This window comes from Nelumbo lutea, chromosome 4 (assembly GCF_056320005.1).
Source record: "Nelumbo lutea isolate HS-2025 chromosome 4, American lotus-T2T, whole genome shotgun sequence".
Taxonomy (NCBI): Eukaryota; Viridiplantae; Streptophyta; class Magnoliopsida; order Proteales; family Nelumbonaceae; genus Nelumbo; species Nelumbo lutea.
In genome coordinates, this window is record NC_142687.1 from 9314371 (window position 1) to 9338614 (window position 24244).

General features: G+C 37.9%; 1 protein-coding gene and 1 long non-coding RNA gene across 2 annotated transcripts in view; one reads left to right on the forward strand and one right to left on the reverse strand.

The window, feature by feature from the left end:
• The first annotated feature begins 2280 nt into the window (after nucleotides 1–2280).
• On the forward strand, nucleotides 2281–3159 carry LOC148853794 (uncharacterized). Its single transcript, XR_016095091.1, has 2 exons — nucleotides 2281–2581; nucleotides 2845–3159. It is a non-coding gene; the product is annotated as an uncharacterized LOC148853794 (long non-coding RNA).
• A 2248-nt stretch (nucleotides 3160–5407) lies between these two features.
• The window catches only part of RST1 (ARM repeat superfamily protein), a 94265-nt gene continuing 75428 nt past the window's right edge, over nucleotides 5408–24244 (reverse strand). The window contains exons 22-25 of the mRNA XM_088982878.1: nucleotides 12151–12813; nucleotides 11886–12033; nucleotides 9404–9522; nucleotides 5408–6052 (exon numbers count right to left, since the gene is read on the reverse strand). Of these exons, the coding sequence (XP_088839004.1) occupies nucleotides 5693–6052; nucleotides 9404–9522; nucleotides 11886–12033; nucleotides 12151–12813 (1290 nt within the window). The 3' untranslated portion in view covers nucleotides 5408–5692. The remainder of the gene's footprint in view (nucleotides 6053–9403; nucleotides 9523–11885; nucleotides 12034–12150; nucleotides 12814–24244) is intronic.

Sequence of the window (24244 nt, forward strand, 5' to 3'; positions counted from 1 at the left end):
TTTTAATATATATGCATATATCTATATAACTTTTTTACCAAAGGACTGTAGGTTCGAATCTTGCAGTCGCAGGAGCTATGTTTGGCTTAATTTTATGGATATGTGATATGGGGCCATTCTAGTTCATTTTATCAAGGCATGATGTTTTAGTAATGTTTGATTTATTTATTGATGGCATATAGTAACTGAATACGATGGATTTGATTCAATTTGAATTCAGATCCATCCAGATTGGCCTTGCCCCCAATACTAATCTAGTGCCCTCCTCTGAGGACATTTCTCAAATTAGAGCATCTCCGCTTTGGTAAAGACAAGAACTTGATTTGTCTTTGGCAATTTGGGCAGGCCCAACCTGAGTCCAAATGGACCCAGCCCAAAACTTTACACAGACTGGGCTTGGATTTTTAGTCCTCAGAATAGGCTTGGGCCAGCCGAACTTGAGTCTGGCCCAATTAAAGGGTCAAATGGTCAATTCCTTGACATGTCATGCCTAACCATAAACGGGAAGTTCGTCCTCTGTACTCTTAACTCTTGTTGCCAACAGCTATTTTCATCTTTGGGTGAAACTGAATTCATGATACTAATGACAGTATAGCGGATATCTTGAATATGATTCACCACAGAAAAAAAAAAAAAAACTCATAATACAATTTTGTTGAGTCTGGATTTCCAATTCTGGTCTCAATTGTCAATCCAATTAGAGGTGGTCATGAGACGAGCTCTTTACGAGCTATTCATTTATTATCGAGCCAAGCTTGAGAGATGATAATAATAATAATAATAATAATAATAATAATAATAATCTATATAAATATATTAAGCTGAAATGTGTACCTAAGAAGGCTTGATGGTGAAGGAAATGAAATCTAATAGTATATTGTGCATTTTTCATGGAAATTACAATAATGCCACTCTCTCTCTTTCTATATATCTCTTTTTCTTACAAATTACAAGAATATCATCTCTCTCTCCTTATAAATTATAAAAATCCACTCTCTCTTCAATTGAGGGAGACCTTAGCTCGGCATCTCGGTTACTAAGGGACCTACGTTGAATTTCTAAACTCAAGCTCTAGTCTCTAATTCAATCGAGCTCGAGCTAGACGACACCTCAACCATTGAGGGAGACCTCGGCTCGACACTTCGGTCACTGAGGGAGATCTCGGCTTTGCACCTCAACAACTGAGGGAGACCTCAGCTCGACACGTTGTCAACTAAGGGAGACCTTAGTTCGACACCTCGCCTGCTAGGGAAACCTCAACTCGACACTTCGGTAGCTGAGGGAGACCTCGATTTGGCACCTCGACAATTGAGGTAGACTTCGCCTCGGCACCTGGATTGCTTGAGAGACCTACAATCAAAGGTAACCGAACTCGAACTTTCAAACTTTTGACTCGAATCCACCCCTAAATCCAAGTACAGAGCTAAAGCCAAAGCCAAAGCCCAGCCCAAGACAACCAATATTACCAAATCCCCTGCCGTTCAGAATGAGCCCGTCAGAGACCAAATAAAGGCCTCTTCTAGAAGAAATCATGTACCTGATCCAAACACCAAAAATCGTGTGTTCAGATCTCCTCTCCGTCCAGTCCAATTTGCCATCTGGCGACCCTTCTCCAATCTCCAACTTCATTTTCTATCACATCTCTTTATCACGTAAATCCATTCGAACTGGTCTCCAAAGCAAAGGAATGGCGTCCATCTTCTTCACCTGTAAAATCATAAACCAACAATACAATACAAGGATAGCCAAAGCTAGCCTCATTTCCAAAATGCTGGCGAAATTTCAAGAAACACATCAGTTCAGTACATAATAGTGATAATACACTGGTCTGGTTCGCTTCTGCTGGTTTCTCAACTTCTGTCACTTGAGACAGATAAGACCCAAGAGAAAGATATGGTCGTCCCAACTCCAAACTGCTAATCTTCTCATCTACCTTCTATCCGTGTTTACCTAATTCCAAATAAACAAAAGAATGCCAGTTGACATACTCAATATATATATATATATATATATATATATATATATATATATATATATATATATATCTGCATACTCTATTCAAGTGTCTCAACTGAGTGATTGACCCTCGTAATCGGTTGCCCTATATCCAATTATCCATTTCTAAACTGGAGATCTGGTGGCACTTAGGTCACCTAACTTTGTTTGTGTGTCCCACCTTATGGTGGGTTCCACTGCTTATTCCAATCAGATGGTGACGAAGCAACCTACTTGATTGAGACCCACAACCCAGAATATATATATAACTTGAAGGAACATTCTATATTCTGGAAGCGACTCAACAAAAATGAAGAACCAATTAACCAACCCCGGCCACGCCCTCTCTCATATATTGAATGGTAGCCGCCATTGCGAGTAAAGTAACCACCTCTCTCTCTCTCTCTCTCTCTCGTATACGGTATATCCATGATACTGGTCTAGATGCCGTCGGACGACCTCGGAATAGAAATTCGGAGATAGATGGGTGTAAGCGTGTTCCCAGCAAAGCTATTCGTAGCAATGTTGCTGGGACTCTTCCTTCTTTTACGCTGTTTTTCAGCGAATGCCGCCTTGTTTCCTTCTGGTATTCTTCTTTCCTCAGCTTGTTTTAGAATGAATGAATTTCGTGTTTTCAGCAAAACATGCACGCAAGTGTTGATAGTTATCCAAACAAGTCTTATGACTTGGATAGATGTAGGCATGCTCGCTCAGAGCCGGGGCACGTACCGAAGCCTAAGAAATGAGAATAGATTTAAGCTCTTGAAAGTTAAAAGCCATGTCGTTCGTCTGGGTAATCTTAATTTTGGCTGTTATGGTTAATTAATTTCTATTATCTGTTCTTGAAAGGTGATGAGATGGGTTCAGGAACATTTTCAGGATGTCAGGAAAGCTCAAGAAAGATGAATCCAAGCAATAAAGCCGATAGTGAATGCGGAAGTCGAGTGATTCCTGGAAAGAGAGTGGCATCACCTCGAAGTTTAAGATCAAAATGGCCTCCTGGACCACCATCTCCAAGTCGAAATCAGCCAAAGATACTTGGTTATGGATCGCCACCTCCCGGAACTAGACGAAACTAGGAACTCCATCTCCATCTCCATGTATTTATTATATAATACCGATTTTTAATTTAATACCAGAGAAATCGACTTCAGTTTATGCAAATGGTTGACGAGTTTTCATGTTTTTTGACTCGTGGATCGTCGTGGTCAACTTGATAACAACTACAAAGCGGGACTGAGACCAAATTCAGTGCCACGACATGCGTGTGAGACTTCAGGCAGATTACAGCCCTCAAACCCTGCAATACTGCATAGAAGCTTTAGTTCTTAGGCACAGAACCACTGGAAAGTCAAAAAGTGCGTTATCAAAGCAAAAAGTTCCCGAAAGCCCTTGGGCACCCAATCGTCCGATACCCTACCATTGAGGATTAATCAATCAGTGGGACCATGGGCCCATACCGCCATACGGCTAGGGATGACAATTTGTACCCCTGATGGGGAGGGTATTTTCGTGAATGACGGGTTTTGGGATTTTATAACTTGCGTTTGGGTAGGGTATTGTGTTAAGGCAAAAGCCGACCTTCTCAATTCGTATATTGTTGAAAAGCATACAAATTTTATATATTAAGTTTTGAATCTAATGATATTTTGAATTTTGTGAAAGATAATAAAAAATTTTGTTATTTATTTGTATTATTTTATTTATTTATTATTATTTATTTATTTATTTATTATTTAGAAAAGTGGTAGGTTTAAAATTTACAAAACAGTGACCACTTTTTTGTACTATTTTTAATTTAATTTTTGTACCAATAATAGTAACACCATTAGAGTTGTTAGTGGGATGAACCAGTCTCAAACAAATTATTGTTCAGTTCTGTAAAATAGAGAGCCAAAATCGAATCAACTATTAATCAGGATAATTGGGGCAGACTCGATACTCAAGGTTCAAAGCATCGATACGCATTGATCTGTATCGACTAATACGTATCATTCCGAGACCCCTCTGATACACCCCTACAGTGGGTGTATCGAAGGTCTGACTGGTTCAGGGGGTACCGGGGTAGACCTAAACCAGCCCCCATGAACCGGTTGAGATAAAAAATATAAAATAAAGCAATACAAATATGTATCGATTCGCCCGATACACCCCTACCAGCATATCGGGCATATCGATATTTTGAACCTTATCGATACTTAACATCTATAATTACCTATGGACCTTTTTTTAACACTAATCTAAATAAAAACGGCACTAAATAGGGAACTGTATGTACGTTGATAAAACAAGCCTCTTTAACCAAAATTATCATATATATGTAATATGAGATTTACCCTTTTAATAACAAACAATTATGTCATTAATTACACAATCAGTTTGGGTTTTAACAGTTCGAAACAGCAAAAACTGATCCTGATCCACTGTTATTGAGATGCAAAACTCAAGACCAAAATCAATAGAATGATTAGGTCTATTTGGTTCTATCAGGTAGACCCAATCATTGGCTTCTCTAGACATCATGAGTTGACCCACACACCCAAACAATTAAACCACTAAACTGTTGACCCAACGGGAAAAGCAATTCAGATAACCACAGCACCTCTATGTACAAACAATAGTAGTGCGGTTCAGATAACTTCCAAATTAATTTTTTTACAAGGGGACCGAACACATTGAAGTGAATTGTCACTTAATTTATGATTAATACTCAATTATTACTCTTCCTTGTATAGCCTTGAAACTTTAATCAATAGATACCTTTGCAAAGGTTATAATCAAAATATGAGGTAATCAATTAGGCTACGTTTGGATCGAAGGAAAAAGTAGGGAAAGGTAGGGGAATCTTTACAAACCTTATATGGATTTTCCTGTCTTTCCCTTTCTTTCCCTAACTTTTCCTTCAAACCAAACATAACCTTAGTTGACAAATTGTCCTTGCAACATCAATTTAAGTGAGTTTTACTCAGATGAGGATTAGGCTGATGTATAGTGTCACAGTATAATGTGTAGTATATCATTTCGTTATTTTTCTATCTAGTCCATCAAGAGATACCACTCCTTTAGTGAACAAATTTTGATAATTTGTAGGGCAGTTGTCCATCACATGTATATAATGGATCAATGACAATTATTGGTATAATGACATTGAGATGGATGAGCGAAAAAACTATGAAAAATGGGATAGGAAATGAAACTATTAGTAGGAGTTCATAAATAGCCCCAAAAGGTTATAAAATGAAAGAAAAGGACCAAGTGGCTTTATCACATGCAAAAAACAGACCATGTACAGCATCAATGAGAATAGGGCTTCAGCTGAGCTTTTGCTAAATTTTGAATGGACCCAATCCGAAGGTCCGAGCACAACACAATGTAAAATCTTCAACTCAAGTACTCAAGTTGTGTCCGTAGGTTAGAACAAGACAACAAGTCATTTATTGCAAGCTGAAGTAATTAGAAGGTATATGGGGCAAGCCAAAAAGAGACTTGAACAGTGGATATGGCAGAATACTTGAGTAGAGAGTGGAATGGCAAAACAGGAGTCTTGTCATCAGTCACCACACCTTATATGGAAGACCTAAATTATCATATCACCCCCACATGGTGACGCTGACACCAAGTTGTATTTTATTTTTCTGCTCTACCCCAATTACTAGCATCGAGTCTTTATATACAGCTAACTGCGACACTGGTACATTCAGAAAAACAAATTGGCAAGCCTCAACTGCTTCTCAAGAGGCAAGTAGTGTTTCAAGGAGACACAAACATGATACATGATACGTGAAAGGAAAAGACCATTTACGTTCTCACTCTTGTCAATACCCTGCAAACTAAAGTTATCGTCTCCACTTGCTAAATGTGAAGCCCAACCATAGATACGTTCAGTTGATGCCCATAGGCTCAACACTACAGATTCTGCAACTTCCTTCCAGCTGCTTTCTGACAAAAGAGAAGGAAGCGTAATCGGCAGATCACTCACCACAGCAACTGGATCCAGAACCAGCAGAGGCATATATTTGCAACAGCTACTGGATAATAGGCCTATAAATTGCAGCGCCTATATAAAAGTAGATTTTGTCAGAAGAGAAACAAACAGAAACATATCGGTGGGCATCTGGATGGTAATATGAAATATAAATAAATAAACAGAAACAACCAAGCATTAGGAGCCATGTAGTATGAAATCATTTATTTTGAATTTTTCACGCCTTTGAAAGCATGGGTTTATCATCCTAAAAGGATTAGCTTTGTTTGTTAATTAGAAGTAAAGTTTGTTTGACTTCAATTATGTTTCTAGTGACATCCCTGTAATAAATCGGTTTTAGAAGATAAACTCATGATGCCAAATTTTAAGCACAAATTCGATGAAATGATTCCATTCATGTCCACCAAATTTCCTCATTTAGTTTAACCATTTAACTCTCAATCAAATTCTCTCTTTCCAACAATTAGGCGTTCAGAAGTTTTGGCCAATTACATAGCTAATCAAGCTCAACAAATGGGTTTCCCAAGGCATTAAATTATGATATTAACAATGTGGCACTGAAACTTCTTTTAATTGAATCCTTAATGAGAGAGATTCCATTTGGAAGCATATCTCTGAGACCAGTTCAGGGCTCTGATGATGTATCAGATCCCCATAGATGGCTTTGGGACACATGAAGCCATGGCAAGTTCAGCTTTCAGCTGGTCCAAATGATACCCTGTCAAGCTGAGACTGGAACTATTAATGTAGAACACCCCCCCCCCCCCCCCCAGAAATCCCCCATTCAGAAAGGACCCTAGAAGTCCAAACCCACTTCCTTCCAGCCAAGAAAAACATCCAAAAAAAGAGGAACCAGATGAGATCTGGATATCATATATTCTCGATATTTAAGTAAAAGTATCTTCTGAGTTATGAACCTAGAACATTTTATTTTAAAAACAAATCAAAGTGCTCAAAGTCTCAAACCAACTATGCTAAAAATATAATACAGAAATATCAAAGGGTTGAAACTGAGAGCCACTTTGTACTAAAATGTCACAACTTAGGTCCACATCAAGTCCAGCCTGGGCAGATAGGAACAGAAATAGGTAATGGCCTCCTATAAGAAATAAGTATATTTAACAAATCTGGTACCAATTACATCATACAAGATTGAGGTAAATGTGATTGTGATCTGATTACAAGTGCCTCTACCATTTAAGATTCAGATCCAGCTTAAGATAAGATTGGGATCTGATCTGATGTAATCCTTAACAGCCTTGGAGTGCTTTAAGGAGAACTTAAACATTTTGATAGTTGTCTACTTAGGAAATCAGGTTTGTGTACAAATGGAGATTCAGGGGTATGTAGTGGATCATGGATGTTAATTCAGACCAAACAGGAAATTAGTTTCCTTGCTCTCTTATTGAACTTGTTTTGATGAGTGCTGACGTCCAATGGATGAACTAACCAAGTCTAGCACTGGAAGATGTCTTTCTTATATTATGCTGACTTAAAGTGAGCTTTGGAATTTTATTATAATAAGTTAAATTTTCATTAAGAGATGAAATTACAAGAAAAGGTGAAGAGACTTCACCTTCAAGGAAAAATTACTTTTTACAGAAACACAATTAAACCAAAATGTCAAAAAAAAAAAAAAAACATCATAAAAAACAAAACAAAAGTGAAAAATCAGCACCAAAAGACACTTTAAGTCAAGAACCCAAGTTGAAGAATTTACACTATATGGGGCCTGGGCTTTTGAGCTGGTCCCATTCAAAATTTGAAAAATTATCAACCCAAGTTGCTCCCCTACTTCAAACTTGGAGTGTGCCATCATTAATTCAAACAATGAACAGATATCAACCATTTTCCATCTACTATTTTGTTGCTTCCCTTGAATATTCTTCTATTTCTCTCCTTCCAAATTCCCTAACATGTTGCGAAAGGAGCCATCCTCCACACCACTTTTGCCTTCTACTTTTTATCTTACTCCTTTATATTTGCATTTGTTCTTTACCTCTACAACAAAGTTCCCATTATTCATTTAATGGAAGAGGTGATTTTTTTTTTCTATTTTTCTTTTTGAATGGGAAATTAGAAATACTTCACCTTAATAATCTCTATTATGTTCAGTGTACTTGAAATTCTTCTAAGAGTAATATCTTAATTCCCAAAGGACCAAAACATAGCAGTGTAGCTGATGTCCGACCACTAACATCTCTAGCCCAATGAATTCCCCTTTCCATTGCCCAATTACCTCTCCAATTCCTAAAGCTTTATGGAAAAAAAGAGAAGGTTTGTTACCACACACAAACATGAGAAGGGCATTCCTTGTTCCTTCTTTGAAGCATATTGCTTGCAATTATCATTTTGAGAACCATAACCCAAACAAATGCTTTGAACATGTACATGAAAGAGGGTTCCCAACATTTTTCATTGAAAGCAAGAGTAGATGGAATAAAGAACCAAAGCACCTGGCGTAAAAATCAATCGGTTCAAGAACTGAATCTCTATGATCTTTCAAGGAAGAGAAGTTCATAGCCACCTTTAGAGGGTCAGTGAGATCCTCATTTCCAAAATTCCATGCCTTCTAATATTTCTATGAAGATTTAGGTTTTACAAAAGACAACTCAGAGAAGAAAAGACAATGTTTGAAAAAGAGAAATAACTGAAAACAACAACATAAAACAAGGGAATAAGAATAAAAAGGGAGTATCTCTCTACCCCGGGGTCCCAAAGTATCACTCAAAGAGGCAGTGACAACAATTTATAAGAAGCAAAAGAGAGAAATGTCAGAACCATCTTATTTATGAAAGACGAAGGATTTAATTCTTTCTTACTCTTTAAATATTATCAACAAATCAAATTTTAGCTATCTAACAAATAACATTAAACAGTAGCAGCTATGGCAGAATTTATTCCTAAATGTCATATGCCACAAGTCAGCAAAACACTTAAAATGGCACTCAATTTGCCCACAATAGTTTACTTGTACATCCAGAATTCTTTATAAAAGAAATGAGAAACTATATTATATATGGACAGTTAAGCCTTGCAAATTATATAAGATACCTGATCAATAAGACACAAACAGCATGCATCATACACGTCATTTCTTTGTAGATATTTAAAATGGCACTCATGCATAAATAAAAGAAATGAGAAACTATATTATATATGGACAGTTAAGCCTTGCAAACTATATATCTGACCAATAAGACACAAACAACATGCATCATACATGTCATTTCTTTGTATTGTTCTGTATCTCTTGATACATATCCCCCAAAACAACAAATAATCACATGAGTGTGCAATTAAAAAAAAAAAAAGAGATCAGAAACAGGTAACAATTTTTGAAACATATCATTCAGAAACCAACATAAGTTTACAAGTATCTTCCCTAGATTCACATATCTTCAAAATAGAACATGTTCATACCGTGGAAGGATAATTTGTTATGCAACTAATATCCACTGCATCAACAAGCCATTGCCTTTTGATACCTCCATCTGCATGTTGAAGAGTTGAAACTACTTCTACTAATACATCCCAGATACCTGCAGTTTTGAAAAAATAAAGAAAAAGTGCAGAATAAGTATTACAAGCAAAGTGCAAAGCCTTAGATGTTTGCATTGTCATCTCTAGAGCAGTCATATACAATGTTCAGAGAACCGGACTGGGCATTGATTATGTTATAACATATTTTTATTTTATTTTATATTATAATGTAATGAAATATAATTTATACAAATATATTATATATTATATAATATGCACAATTATATGATATATAATTATAGATATAATAATATTAATTATATGCGTATTTTCAAAATATATAATTGTATTCTTCTATAACATATATATTTTATTTTAGTTTTCAAATTTTTATATTAAAATTAATATTTGAAGCAAAAGGCGTTTTTTTAGCAAAAACAGTGGGGCGAAGCGCCGTTTTCACGTTGGAAACATGTAGATCGCATAAAGTTACCCCAATCGGATATCCGAGTTATGGCCTTTAGAAGTTCACATTTATGTGCAAAAAGAATTGTCAAAATCCAGCCGGTTTTCTAAAACCAGGACTGGGTCACTAATTTTCCGATTTGACCATCTGGGTCACTGGTTCTGACCGGTTTTCCCCGGGTCATGGTTCAACAGGTCCAACCGGCCGGTCCGGCTCATTTTCTAAACACTGGTCATACATGCATGATCCCAGTATCGTACATATGTGCAATGCATGTTGGTTCAACTCATCAACCACCATAAGCTGGGCCTAGAACATTTTTGTGGCCGACAAGGTGAACCAAACCCTTAAACATTTTAATATGACTAGCTATGCTTGATACTAAGTTTTAACCTCAAATTATATAATCAATTCAACTAACTGGAGAACTCATTAGACCTGTAAAAACATAAAGCAAAAGAAAAGATCACATAATCCCTTCTCTCTCACTTCCATCACTCTTAAACATGATCCCCAACTGAGGCAACTAATTGGTTTCTCAGTTCAGAAAACCTAAGACCATTCATAGACCCTTAATAACTTTGAATTTCCAGATTTTTTAGTATATATAGCCCAATGCATGCAAAAACAACTTAATAAGTCTATTCTAAGGTTTAAATAAATAAATGTAGAAAAACAGCCTAGATATCAAGGACAACAAAATTGACAAAGGAAAAGGATTTAAGATCTAGATTAAATGAATACCATTAAAAAAATGGGTGATAAAATAGGAAGGTAGTTCAATTTAGGGGATCTAAGAACAAGCATACCCAGAAATAGCTTTAAAGAAATTAGTAGAAAATAAATGGTATCTAAACTGACCTGAGGCTGGTCAAGTAGGACATGACAGATGTTTCTCGCATGGTAGCATTTAGATAACAGGACCAAAGAAAAAGACATTAAAAAATTACTCGGGATAGACTTATCAACTGCTCTTGCAATGCTACATAGAATGTTTAATGGAAATCAATGGTTGTTAGCTAACAGAAAAAGGACTATTTAATTTATGAGAAGAAATAAATCAAATTAAAGATCATAGAAGAATTTTAGAAAACTACTCAGGATAGATTTATAATTGCTCTTGGAATGCTACAGTGTTTCTGGCATGGTAGCATTTATATAACAGGAGAAAAGAAGACGACATTAGAAAACTACTAGGGATAGGCTTATCAACTGTTCTTGCAATGCTACAGAGAGTGTTTAATGGAAATCATTGGTTGTTAGCTAAGAGAAAAGTGATTATTTAGGATTTAAGAAGAAAAAAAAGCAAATTAAAGATTATAGAAAAACTTGTAGAAAAAAATAGTCACAAAGAGTTGCAATAATAGGTTCTCTATGAACCAGCAATTAGAGGCTTTGAAGGCGTCTGCACCTTAAAGAAAAAATGAACTAAGATTATATGATATTTAAACCCAATAACCCTTAACAAACTAACTCTCCCATGACCTAAAAATCCATTTTCTCAAAATAGACTAAATTATCCCATTAAGAGAAAAAGATAAAAAAAAAGTTTTACTACCCAAGACTCCAGTAATTCTAAAATTAGTAAATACACATCAGCAGTAAAACTAAGGAGATTCTGAAACCTCCAAAGCAGTGCAGGCTTAAGTTTGACCTTCAAGTGCACAACTCCTATCAGATCCACACCAACAAACTAGTTGTTCTCTTTATTCTTCTTGATTTCTCACTCTTAAGACAAACCTTAAATGGTTTGGATTTACATTGACCAACCTCGAACCCAACAGTCAAAAAATCAATACAGTACTGGAAAAGCTCATCATAGCTTGCTCTTTCGCATGCATATATTCCAAGGCATGCATGCCATCATGCTAAAACATTGATGTTTATGCACAACTCTAACATGCATATAGTTATGAACTAGCTGCATGTATAATTTGTTTATGTTTAGAAACGAACCAGCTGATTCTGTGTTCAGAATATAAGCTTTTAATTTTGCCAGCTCAGTGAATGGAACTGAACCAATCATAACTAGCCTGGCTCTTGCTTGAATTCTTTTTATGGTTTCTGCTAATTGTCTTCCTTGTACTAGACCCACCTCTGGAACCTGTATGGTAGGAAGAGCAGTTCAAGTTATTAAGAATCAAATGAAGGCTAAGATGCCAAGGAAAGATCACTTAAATTCTGAACTGCATATCAGATAATTGTTAGCAGGACTATATACCTCCAGAAGACTCATTAAGTAGCCATGACGAGCCTTTCCCAAGCATCTTACCGCCTCTAACCACTCTTTATGAGAGTTTGCCTGATCAGGATCAAGGTTGGCATCAAAGTGCATTACAGGCAAGAAGGCAAATAGCAACCCCATGCACTTTTCCATGTTTGTTAGATACTCTGCAGACTCGATGGAGGCTTCATCAAGACACAGGTTCAGACCCTCCCAGAATGAAACTCGCAAGTAACTTATCTGAGCTGGATTATAAACCTGGTATGAAGAAGTTGGAGAACATATGTAATCAGCCATATGATCAAACAGTTTCTCCAGCCTGGAACCAGAGAAAATTTTTATCAGGTCTGCCAGATGATGGAGAAGGAATGACTGCAGATTCAACTCTAGTGTCCTGAACCTTGGAAGGTCAGAGAGTTCATCAAGAAAAAAGAGGAGGGAACTCAGTTGGTTTGCATGAGCTAATGAGAACTGTATGCACTCCTGTCTAAGGTTTCTTTTCTTAACAGCCTGACCTGTGGATAACTTTCCAGATATTCGATCCTCATATCTCATGCAGCGTCTGATTATGGATCCCCAATCCACTGAGGGCAATCTGGGAGCTCGTGACAGGTACCTTAAAACAGCTGCAACTGTGTTTACATCTGTGATGGCTCCCATCTGAATTGAAGAGTCAGAATACAGTATAGTGATCAGTGGTTATTATAAGCAGATAAGCTAAACAAAGAGTGATTGCATAAATAGGTTAAATAAAATATTCCTAACTAAAAAATTGACAAGTCATATAATGAAATTTTTTAGTGGCTATTGACAAGACAAAGTTGCTATAGCACAATGAATTGATGAAGCACAATTAAAATGAAAATCACTACACTATAAGTTTCATGTTATGTCAAAATTTAAATGTCAAAAATTAGTCACTTAAGCCCCAAAAGACAGATAGTTCTAAGCTGAGTATATTTTGAGATACCAGTCTAACACAAGTCATTTCACAGAAATGTGTAGGGGTGAGCATTTGGTTTATTCGGTTAAAAACCAAAATTTAAAAACCGAATTTATAAAACATAAAACCAAACTGAAACCAAATTATAAAAAAACCGGAACCAAAATTTTCTGTTCTGTTTTCGGTTTTTTTGGCTAAAACCAAATTTTATTAATATTATACTAATACATATTAATATATTTATGTATATTATAATATATGTAAATGTTAATGTATTTTATATATTTTAATATTTTATATAATGTATATTATATACATATTATAATATATTATGTTTTACATATTAATAATATATATTATATTATGTATATAATAAATTTCGATTAATTCATTTTTTTTTCAATTAACCGAATTTCCAATCCTGAAAACAGAAACCAAATCCAAAATTTTTTAAAACCAAAACCAAAAATTTCAGTTTGTTTTTTCGGTTTTAACCAAACAAATCTCACCCCTAGAAATGTGAAAAAGAAAAGGAAATGCACTAAAAATGAGGTTAGATGCTGTTGAAAGCATTTTTTCAATATCCAAATAATATTTAATAATTTAATAACCCGAATAAGTGGGTTGGCTAGCCTGCTAGCCAAATTATTGAAACTACAAAAAAGTATCCCATATGAGAGTTCCCTCTCTTTAAGTGGGAGGACAGGTGTCCTTCACCTAGGAGGAGGTAGTTGCATAACTACCCCACTCCCTATTTAGGCTCCTTAAGGGGAAGCTATACACACTATTTGGGGAAAATTATCTCAAGAGATTCTTAAGAAAAGCAAAGATAAAGAGAGAAGAAAAGAGAAGTGCTCAAGGGAAGGTAGGGAAGGAAAAGAAGTCTCACTAATATAGTTAGGAAAAGGAAAGTCCTCTTCGTGAATACTTCCTATATACGTCTCTGCTATATATCCATCTCTCTCTCTCTCTTTTATTTTCACTTTTGAGAAAGGAAATAGAGGGAAATAAACCATCTACAACCAGGTGCCTCTACTTGGTTGATTACGGTCCCTCTTTCAAGACAGTTAGGGATTAAACCATCTACAGTCTAATCCTCAAGGGCTGATTATGGTTCCCTTCATATGAAAATGATGAACAGAGGGATAAAAGCTGTCTACAATCAAATATTCAGTTTGATTGACTACGGCTTATTGTGAAGAAAGGAATGAGAAGGAAATTTTCTTTGTATCAAAAAGAAAATAGAGAAATGTATTATTGTATAGTTTCTCAATTGTATTTTCTCTTTCTTTCTTCTCAAACTTGTACACTTGATGTAAAAGAAACAAAAATGAAAAGTCTTTTTGAAGTACCCTATTGTTCTTTTCTTTTTGTTCTATGCGTTCATTTCTCCAAGTCAGAATCAAAAGGTGTTCTCTACTTTCTTGTGGAGATGTAATTAAAGGGAACAATCCATATGATTCCCTGAATGTGCCTTACCCAAAATAATAAAAACTCAATTACTTGATTGAGTGAATTATGTTGCATGAGAATTTATTAAAAATTTTCACACCAACAGGTGCATACAAATTAAAACAAATGCAATAAAATGATTACTGATTATAATAGATATGTGGAAAATGAAGTTATATGGAGATTATACTCATCTTGCATATAAGTAATATTGAAACATGAGTAAAAGGCTTACAATGAAAAGTAAACAAAATCATGACTTCTACTTTGATTACTGAGGTTAAAGGTTCAAAGTATCGATACTTCTACTTTGATTACTGAGGATAAAGGTTCAAAGTATCGATACATGCAAACATGCATATTGGGAGTTTCAAGTGAGTCAAATACCTTCTTTTTTATTTTTTGATCAGCAAAGAAGAATTTTATTCATAATTAAGAGAACAAGGTACAGTATTGCAGTAAAAGAAGAAACACAGACATTGCACCACATGGTATTACAATAACGCCGAAAAAATTGCTGCCTATAGACTCCCTATTTGGCTAATGAATCGGCCAGACCATTTGCAGTCCCCCTGATATATGTAAAAGAAGCATTGGGTTCCCTTTCTAGGCTTTCAATCTCCCCTAGGAAATGTCAATAAATCCAAGGAGCATTACCAGTTTTGAGTCCCCTTTAACCTCCAAGTTTTTTAAATCTGCTTGCTTGGCAAGTTTTAGCCCCTGTAGCAGTGCTAATAGCTCAGCCTTTATTGAGTCACCTACCCCAAAAGGTCCTTAATACATTACCAATACTTTACTTGAGGAGTCTCTAAACACACCACCAATGCCTGCCAATCCTGGGCCTCCTATAGAGCTCCCGTCAAAATTCAGCTTGATTTTATTAAGAGCCAGGGGCTTCCATTCCTTACTTTATTTTATTTTATTCTGTTTTCATACTTTCACAGGGGGGTTATAACTTTATTATTAAACATTTAAAAACCAAAGTTCCCAAAATCCTTCAAATGGGCATTTTGGGGACTTGCTGATATGATACAATATGCGCAATAGTGAGGGTGGGTATGTCCCCTATCATTGATTGGAGAGAGATAGTGAGGGTGTTTGAGAATAAATTTGTTCAAGAAGATGAATTGTTTTTGTCTTATGGCTTGGTTCCAGGCTGTATATATTGTGGAGATTATGTGACTTTATGTATCTTATTAGTAAGGCATTTCTGTAATTGTAGATATCTTTTAATATAAAGGGTTAACATGCCACAACTTTAGGGTGGGGGTCAATTCGTTCTAGACACCCCTTAACTGTTCTAGGCTTTTCTCTATTTTTGGTGAAGAGGGTTAACATGCCACAATTTTTTAGATTATACACGATGATGTTTGGTTTGCTTCTATTACTTCTTAGTTGGGATACAAGTATTTTGTACCTTTTCATTATTGCACCAGGTATACATGGATTTATTTTCCACAACACAAATCAAAAGTTTTTGCTACATTAAAGCTATTTCGTACTAAAGTTCAAGCTTGGTTCAAGTCAATTGTCAGCATCCTCCATTCAGATTCAAGGGGAGAATACATAGATGGAGATTTTCAGGCTTATTTAAAGAGTTATGGGAATTCAGTTGCAACATAGTTGCCCAGATACTCCTTAACAGAATGGTGTAGATGAGCGCAAGAATGGACATGTCCTTAAGTATTGTGAGGACATTACCACTGGAATCTCATGCACCTCCTTCCTTTTGGATAGAGATAGTCAGTACTGCCGTGTATTTGATCAACTACCTTCCTTCTATTTTTGCTATTACATTTCCTTTTTCAGAAACTCTTTGGTTTCCCTCGTCACTTATCTAAACTTAATGTTTTGTATTTTGTGCAAAGGATTTCTATGTCATGATCCCTCTATTCGTTACATTTATATTTCATGGAATGTTGTATTTCTTGAGCATATCTCTTCTTTGCTAGGACTGCTAGATTGTCTACACCTTCTATTTCTGTTTTGTAGAATTTTGGTTCAGAAGATGTTTCTCGTCCTTTGTTGTGAAGGATCTTCCCATCTTCTCTTGCAAGCGGCTATGTGCCTCAAATCTTGTGCTTGCAACCCCCCTTCCTCCTAGTCCAAAACATCACCCTTCTACTCCACCAGTAAGTGGTAACCCTTCCTCGAACACTTCTACTTCAGATTCTAGTTCTTCCATTCCTCTTCGTCATTCTAGTTGCATTTCTCAGCCTCCTAACCACTATGGTGTTTCCTTCAAACCATAGCCCTTTCTCTATTGTCTTATCCTCTATAGATATTCCTCATTCATATCAACAAGCCATTGGCAATCCACACTGGAAAAAGAGGCTTTGAATGCAAAGATTCATGCTTTACATGAGAATGGCACTTGGGATCTTGTGCCTACTCTAGATGCCTCCTGTGTTGGGAGTCATTAGGTTTATACTATCAAGCTCAAATCTGATGGTTCTCTTGATCAGTACAAGGATCGGTTAGTTGCCCTTGGATATTGTCAGGACTATTGTATTAATTATAAAGAGATGTTTTTTTTTTATCAATAACAAGTTCATTAATTAATCATAAGAATAATTACAAAGAGAAAGACAAACTTTCTTATCTTCCAATTACAGCTTGAGCCCCCAAGAAAAGAAGAGAAAAAGAGAAACAATAAAATTACATCTGAGCCCAAAACATTGATTCCCTCTCCACCCCTTGTTTAGCTAACCCATCAGCAAAAGAATTAGTTGATTTTTTAACCCAATTAATCTTAACTTGCATCTCTCGAATCTGCCACTTGAATTTCCTCCTCACATTGCTGTAATTCCATAAGCTACTGTTGTCTTTATTCAGCCACCCCACCACCACCTCCGAGTCCCCTTCAATTACGAGTTTTCTGATATTCATCTCCCTAGATTTTTGGACTCCTTCCATAACTGCATAGATCTCAGCTCTGAGGGAGTCACCCACTCCAGTTGGGCTTGAGAACAAGGCAGAAACAACCCCATTCTCATCCCTAAAAACACCCCCAATCCCTGAGTGTCCAGGATTCCCTCTACTATTCCCATCAAAGTTTAGTCCTACGAATCCAGCAGGTGGGGGGGTCCAAGACACTCATTATTGTTTTGGTCTGGGTACAGTTAACAATCTCACCCCACTTCCTCAACATGTCATCCACTATGTAATCTGTGAATAGCTCTAGGGATTTCAGCCATTGTACAACCCTTATATGGATTAGAGCCCTCAGTTCTTCAACACCTCTCTCTACTTTTGAGAAAATCCTGAAGTTTCTTTCTTCCCATAAAGACCAGCATACCGCAGCCCTCAATCCTCTCCACATAGTCCTTCCTCTTTTTCATACGCCACCTGAGAAAAGAAGGGGAAAAGAGACTTTGCAAGTTTGATGGAGGGTTCCAACTACACCTAAAGAGGGAGAAAGCCCACTCTCAAATTGACTTTGCAAATTGGCAAGACACTAGTAGGTGAAAACCAGTCTCCCATCAGCTTTGCAGAGAACACACCAGTGAGGTGACAAACAAGTATTGGGTCTCTTATTTTGGAGAAGATCACCAGTGTTGAATCTTTCCAGATAGGCTTCCCAACAAAAACTACCAACCCTAGGAGGAATTGGTTTGCACCAAACCTCATTAACAAGGAAAGGGAGGGCTACAGGACTGGTGGACCGGCTTAAAACTTTGAAGAATGAAGCATAGGAGAATGAGCCAGTGGGGGTGGGGGTCCAGATTCTAGAGTCCACCTTAGTAGGGTCTAAGAAAATATTATAGTAGAAATCACTAATTGCAGATTTAGTCGAGTTTCTTGTGAAAGGAAAGAGGGGGAAGATGAAGATTTCAGCAGTAGAGAAGAAAGGAGAAGAAGAAAAGAGTAGGAAGTCAACCGGGATTGTAAAATTAACCCTAGCCGCCTACCTCTCATTATATTTATACTTAACTAAAAGGATGAGATATTACAAGGATGCCCTTAGTAGGGCGGCTACTAATATAGCTGAACAATCACAACTTAAAAAAAAGCATAAACTAATGGACCTAAAGCCCGACAACTTCCTAACTAAATAAAAAACAACTCGGACCAACTCAACACTCTCCCTCAAGTTGGGAGTAAATGTCACGCATTCCCAACTTGTGTAGATCATGCCCCAGCTTGTTCTTTGCAACACCTTTTGTGAGAACATCAGCGAGCTGCAAATCAAAAGCAATGTATGGAAAACAAACTTCTCCAGAAGTTACCCTTTCTCTGATAAAATGTCTATCCACTTCAATGTGCTTAGTTCTGTCATGCTGGACTGGGTTATGGGCAATGTTAATTGCTGCCTGGTTATCACAGTATAGCATCATAGGTTCTTCTGCTTGTACACCAATTTCTTCTAACAGGGAACGAATCCAGAGAAGTTCTGAAACTCCATGTGCCATGGCCCTGTATTCGGCTTCAACACTTGATCTTGCCACCAATGTTTGTTTCTTACTCTTCCATGAGACAAGGTTACCCCCAACAAGGGTGCACACTCCTGAAGTTGATCTCCTGTCATCAAGGCATTCTGCCCAATCTACATCTGTATAAGCCTCTAGTTTCAACTGTTTATGATCAATAAACAATATGCCTCTGCCCAGGTGTCCCTTCAGATAAGCAAGAATCCTGTCAACTGCCTCCCAATGCTGGACTCGTGGAGCATGCATGTATTGACTTACTACACTTACTGCATAGGAAATGTCTGGTCTTGTCATACACAAGTATAGCAACCGACCCACAAGTCTCTGATATCTCCCAATGTCCTTTACTGGTTCACCTTCTGATGCATTGATTGTATGGTTTTGATCGATAGGGGTGCTGATTGCCTTTGTTCCAAGCTTCCCTGTCTCTTGAAGAAGATCCAAGACATACTTCCTTTGAGAGATAAAAATTCCATGTTTTGATCTTGCAACTTCAATGCCTAAGAAATATCTCAGTTCTCCAAGACCCTTATTTCAAATTCTTTATGTAAGTTCCTTTTCAGACCATCAATCTCACTCAGATCATTCCCGGTGACAACAATATCATCCACATAAACAATTAGGACTGACACCAAAGATCCCCTTCGCTTTACAAACAATGTGTGATCGGATTGAGTCTGAGTGTAGCCAAAAGCAATCAAGGCCTTTCTGAATCTGTCAAACCATGCTCTGGGAGATTATTTCAAGCCATAAAGTGACTTCTTAAGCCTGCATACATTTCCCTTTTCAGTATCATTGTAAAAGCCAGCAGGAAGATCGATGTACACTTCTTCTTGCAGATCCCCATTTAGGAAAGCATTCTTCACATCAAGTTGAAACAAGGGCCAAGAGTATGAGGCAGCAAGAGAAAGAAGTATCCGAACAGAGGTCATCTTTGCAATTGGTGCAAAGGTCTCTAAGTAATCAATGCCAAAGGTCTGTGTGTACCCTTTTGCAACAAGTTTTGCCTTGTACCTTTCTATACTTCCACCAACCTTATATTTTACTATGTAAACCCCTCTGCATCCAACTGTCTCCTTGCCTTCTGGTAGATCCACAATGTCCCATGTCTGATTCTTAATCAAAGCTGCCATCTCTCCCTGCATAGCTGTCTTCCACTCAGGTTTGGAGAGAGCCTCACTAACACCCTTGGGTATAGACACTGAATCAAGAGAGGAAAGAAAAGCACGGTAGGAAGGAGAAAGTCCACTGTAGGATAAGCACTGTGAAATACAATAAGCAATACACTTTCTCTTCTCTTTTCTGAGAGCAATAGGGAGATCAAGGTTATCTGTAACGGTGTTAGTAGAATCAATGGGAACTGAAACAGTAGTGAGACCAAGAGAAATACCCGAATCCATGTCAGCCGAATCTGGAGTCTCCAAGGAATCGATAAGTAGAACGCAAAGGAGGTGGCAAGGTAGGTAACACAGAGTGGTGGTCAAGCACAGGAGTAGACACGGACTGGAACTGGGAGAGGAATAGACTGTTGAGTCACTTCCCCAAAACACTCCCCTTGAGAAGGATTCTTTGAGAAGAAGTTCGTGGATTCAAAAAAGGTGACATCCATGGTAACATACCGGCTCCCAAAGACTAGATCATAGCAGCAGTACCCTTTCTGATTCTCTGCATATCCAAGGAAGATGTACTTCTTTGCCTTGGGATCAAGCTTTGAGCGGTGAGGACCAAGGATATGTGCAAAGCAGACACACCCAAACACCCTGAGAGGAATATGAAACATCTCCCCCTTAGGAAAAAGGAGACTGAATGGGGTGCTGAATCCAAGTATACGAGAGGGCACCCTATTAATCAAATATGCTGCTGTGAGAACTGCATCACCCCAAAACCGAACTGGAACTGTAGATGTGATCATCATGCTTCTTGCAATCTCAACAATGTGTCTGTTCTTCCTTTTTGCAACACCATTCTGCTGTGGACTGTAGGGACAACTGCTTTGATGGACAACACCATATTCTAACAGATATGAGGCAAGGTGTCTTTCAAAATATTCCCTGGCATTGTCGGATCTGAACACCTTTATTCTTGTTCCAAACTAGGTTAGTACCATCTGATAAATTGCCTCACCAAGGATGGTACTTCATCGCGGGATCTCATTAGGTAAATCCAAGAGTATCGTAAGAAATCATCCACAAATAAGAGAAAATATCGATAGCCTCCCATAAAAGGAACATGGTATGGGCCCCACACATCCGAATGAATAACATCAAAAGAAGAAGAACATCTTTTATTACTAGGTTTAAGTGAATGTCTGCAATGCTTTCCAAGTTGACAATCTTCACACTCCAGACTTGACAAACTAATAAACTAAAAAAGTTTTGGAAACAAAAAACTCAAAGAAGAAAAAGGTAAATGGCCCAAACGGTTATGCCAAAGCATAATTTGACCCACAAACCCTGGCTCACTATCCTTGCTGACATGATAACTCTGATGAGGAGGAAGTACATCCAGGAGGTAGATTCCATTCACTTCACGACCACTCCTAATCATCCTCTTTGAATCCAGATTCTGCAAAATACAATGACCAGGAGAAAAAATTACTGAGTAGTTCAGGTTCTTAGTCAAACTACTAACAGATAACAAATTAGTGTTCAATCTGGGAACATGAAGGACAGAGGGTAGAGAAATAGAGTCACTAATCTTGATAGATCCCTTCCCAGCAATAGGAACATGGGATCCATCAGCTATGGAGACCCTATCTCTGGCAGAACAGAGCTGGTAAGTTGAAAAAATAGTAGAGCTCTGGATCATGTGCTCTGACGCTCCAAAATCTATAATCCAAGGAGGTCCCTCCTTACCTGAAGTAGAAACATAATTTGCAGTGACGTGTGAACTACCTGTGTGAGCAAAGGAAGTAGAGTGGACTCCACTAGTGCCACTTGTACCTTGTTGTCCGCTTGCGGCTGAACTGGAACTGGTTGTATCCCGCTGGTTCAGAAGTAGCCCATACCTCTCAAGTTCGGCCCTTACTACAACAACTACAACAGACTCCAGAGCAGTTGTAGTAGGAGGGGCCAGAATGTCACCAGTAACTGCCATGTGTGCATTTCCCTTCTTATTTTTCAATCTAGCCGGCACAAGATGTGGGTGAAGCTTCCAGCAAGTATCTTTTGTGTGTTTAGGCTTCTTATAGTAGTCACAGATCAAATCTCTTTTATCTTCCTTCTTGATTTTACTGCCACCCCGATCTCCACTTTGTTTAGGTTTCACAACACTTACCATGGAAGACTGATCAGGAATAAGATTTTTCATCATCACATCTCTCCTGCACTCCTCCCCTAACACAAAAGCATATGCCTGGGAGAGAGTAACACTGTCCCTGGAAAGAAGGTGTTGTCGTGCAATATCATACTCAGGATTAAGGCCAACAAGAAATTCAAACACCCTATACTTCTCTAGATGTTTCTGATAGGTAGCTGCATCCTTAGTGGTTTCCCAAGCAAATGTCTCTAAATGGTCAATCTCCTACCACAGGGTTTTAAGGGCTGAAAAATAGGCTGCAACAAGTCTATCTCCCTGCCTTGTAGAAATAATTTGATTCCTCAACTGATAAGCCCTAGCAACATTCTTCCTCTGTGAGTAGGTTTCTGCAACCCCATCCCATATTTCCTTAGTTGTATTTGCCCATAAAAAATGTTTACTTATATGGGGCAGCATGGATTTACACAACCAAGTCATCACCATATAATTCTTCTGTGCCCACCGAGAGTTGCTAGTTTCGGGTTTCACCTCTTCACCAGTGATATACCCTAATTTCCCATGAGCACCAATGGCCATCTTTGCAGATTGTGACCATTCTAAGTAATTTACACCATTCAACCTAATTGTAGTAATGGTCTCAGCCCCGAAAGGGTCTCCATCACCTCTTCTCACTGGTCCCATTTCACTCTCGAGCTTATTTTCAGCTCCGTGACCCTCCATGCTTATCAAAAAATGTAATGAAAATAACTAAAATTTGCAACAAGATCAAACAAAACACTTTTTGGAACCAACACCACCTTTTTGGTGTCCTAGACTTTCTTCCCACAAAAGATTCCTTTTCTATAGGACGAGAGAAGAGAGAGAAGAGGCAGCTGCTCTCTCTAGAAGCCTCCAAATCAGGCAGGACTTGAATCACCCCTTACAAAAAACCCCAAGGAACCCTAAAAAATTAGGGCACCACTTCCTAGGTCAAAATTGAAGAGTCCAACAGAAACAAGACTCTTCCCCTTTCTCCAGTTTTTCCTGATTTTGATGAGAAACCTTAGACCAGCTACAGGGCACACAGATCCACCAAAAAAATCCAAAAACTGGTCTTACCTGAGAGCTTCAATCAGCCTCTTAAATCACCATGCAGTCGGCCGATCTAGGGCTGCATGAGAGAACAACTTCAAGGAACCTTCGGCCCGCTCTGATACCAAGTAGAAATCACTAATTGTAGATTTAGTCGAGTTTCTTGTGAAATAAAAGAGGGGGAAGATGAAGATTTCAGCAGTAGAGAAGAAAGGAGAAGAAGAAAAGAGTAGGAAGTCAACTAGGATTGTAAAATTAACCCTAGCCGCCTACCTCTCATTATATTTATACTTAATTTAAAGGATGATATATTACAAGGATGCCCTTAGTAGGGCGGGTACTAATCAAGAAGTTCAAAGAGACTCGAAATACTGTCGAGGTCTGAGTCCCTCACAACCCTTCTTAAACCCAAGTTCCACCCAAACCTAGAACTGGAAGAGGAAGGGGTAATGAAAGAAGAAACCGGTCCTTTAGGGGGGAATTCCCTACTCAAGTTTGTTCCCAAAATTTTATGAAGTTACCTGAATTCAAATCGTACTTGATAAGAGGGGAGAAGACTGACAACAAATCATGAATGGCTTTCCAAGGTGAAGTGCTTGTAATCCTAGCTCGGATTCCAACATTCCATCCATTTTGCTCCCATGTGTGCTTGCCACTATTCTAGCCCATAGTTTCTCCTACTCCAGTGGGAACCTCCACAACCACTTCCCCAGAAGGGCCATATTCCTTTTTCTAATATAAACTAATGTGCAGACATGAGAAACAATGTTTGCCCTAGTTGCTAAGATCACCATCATTCGTGTCTCTTATCTTTGTATACTATCCAATCCTGGCCCATTTATCAGTTGGCATAGTTGTCAAGGCGTTGCCTAGGGGACTAGGCGCCTCGCCCAAACGCATTGACTTTTAGCAACTAGGCGCCCTTCTAGGCGACTAA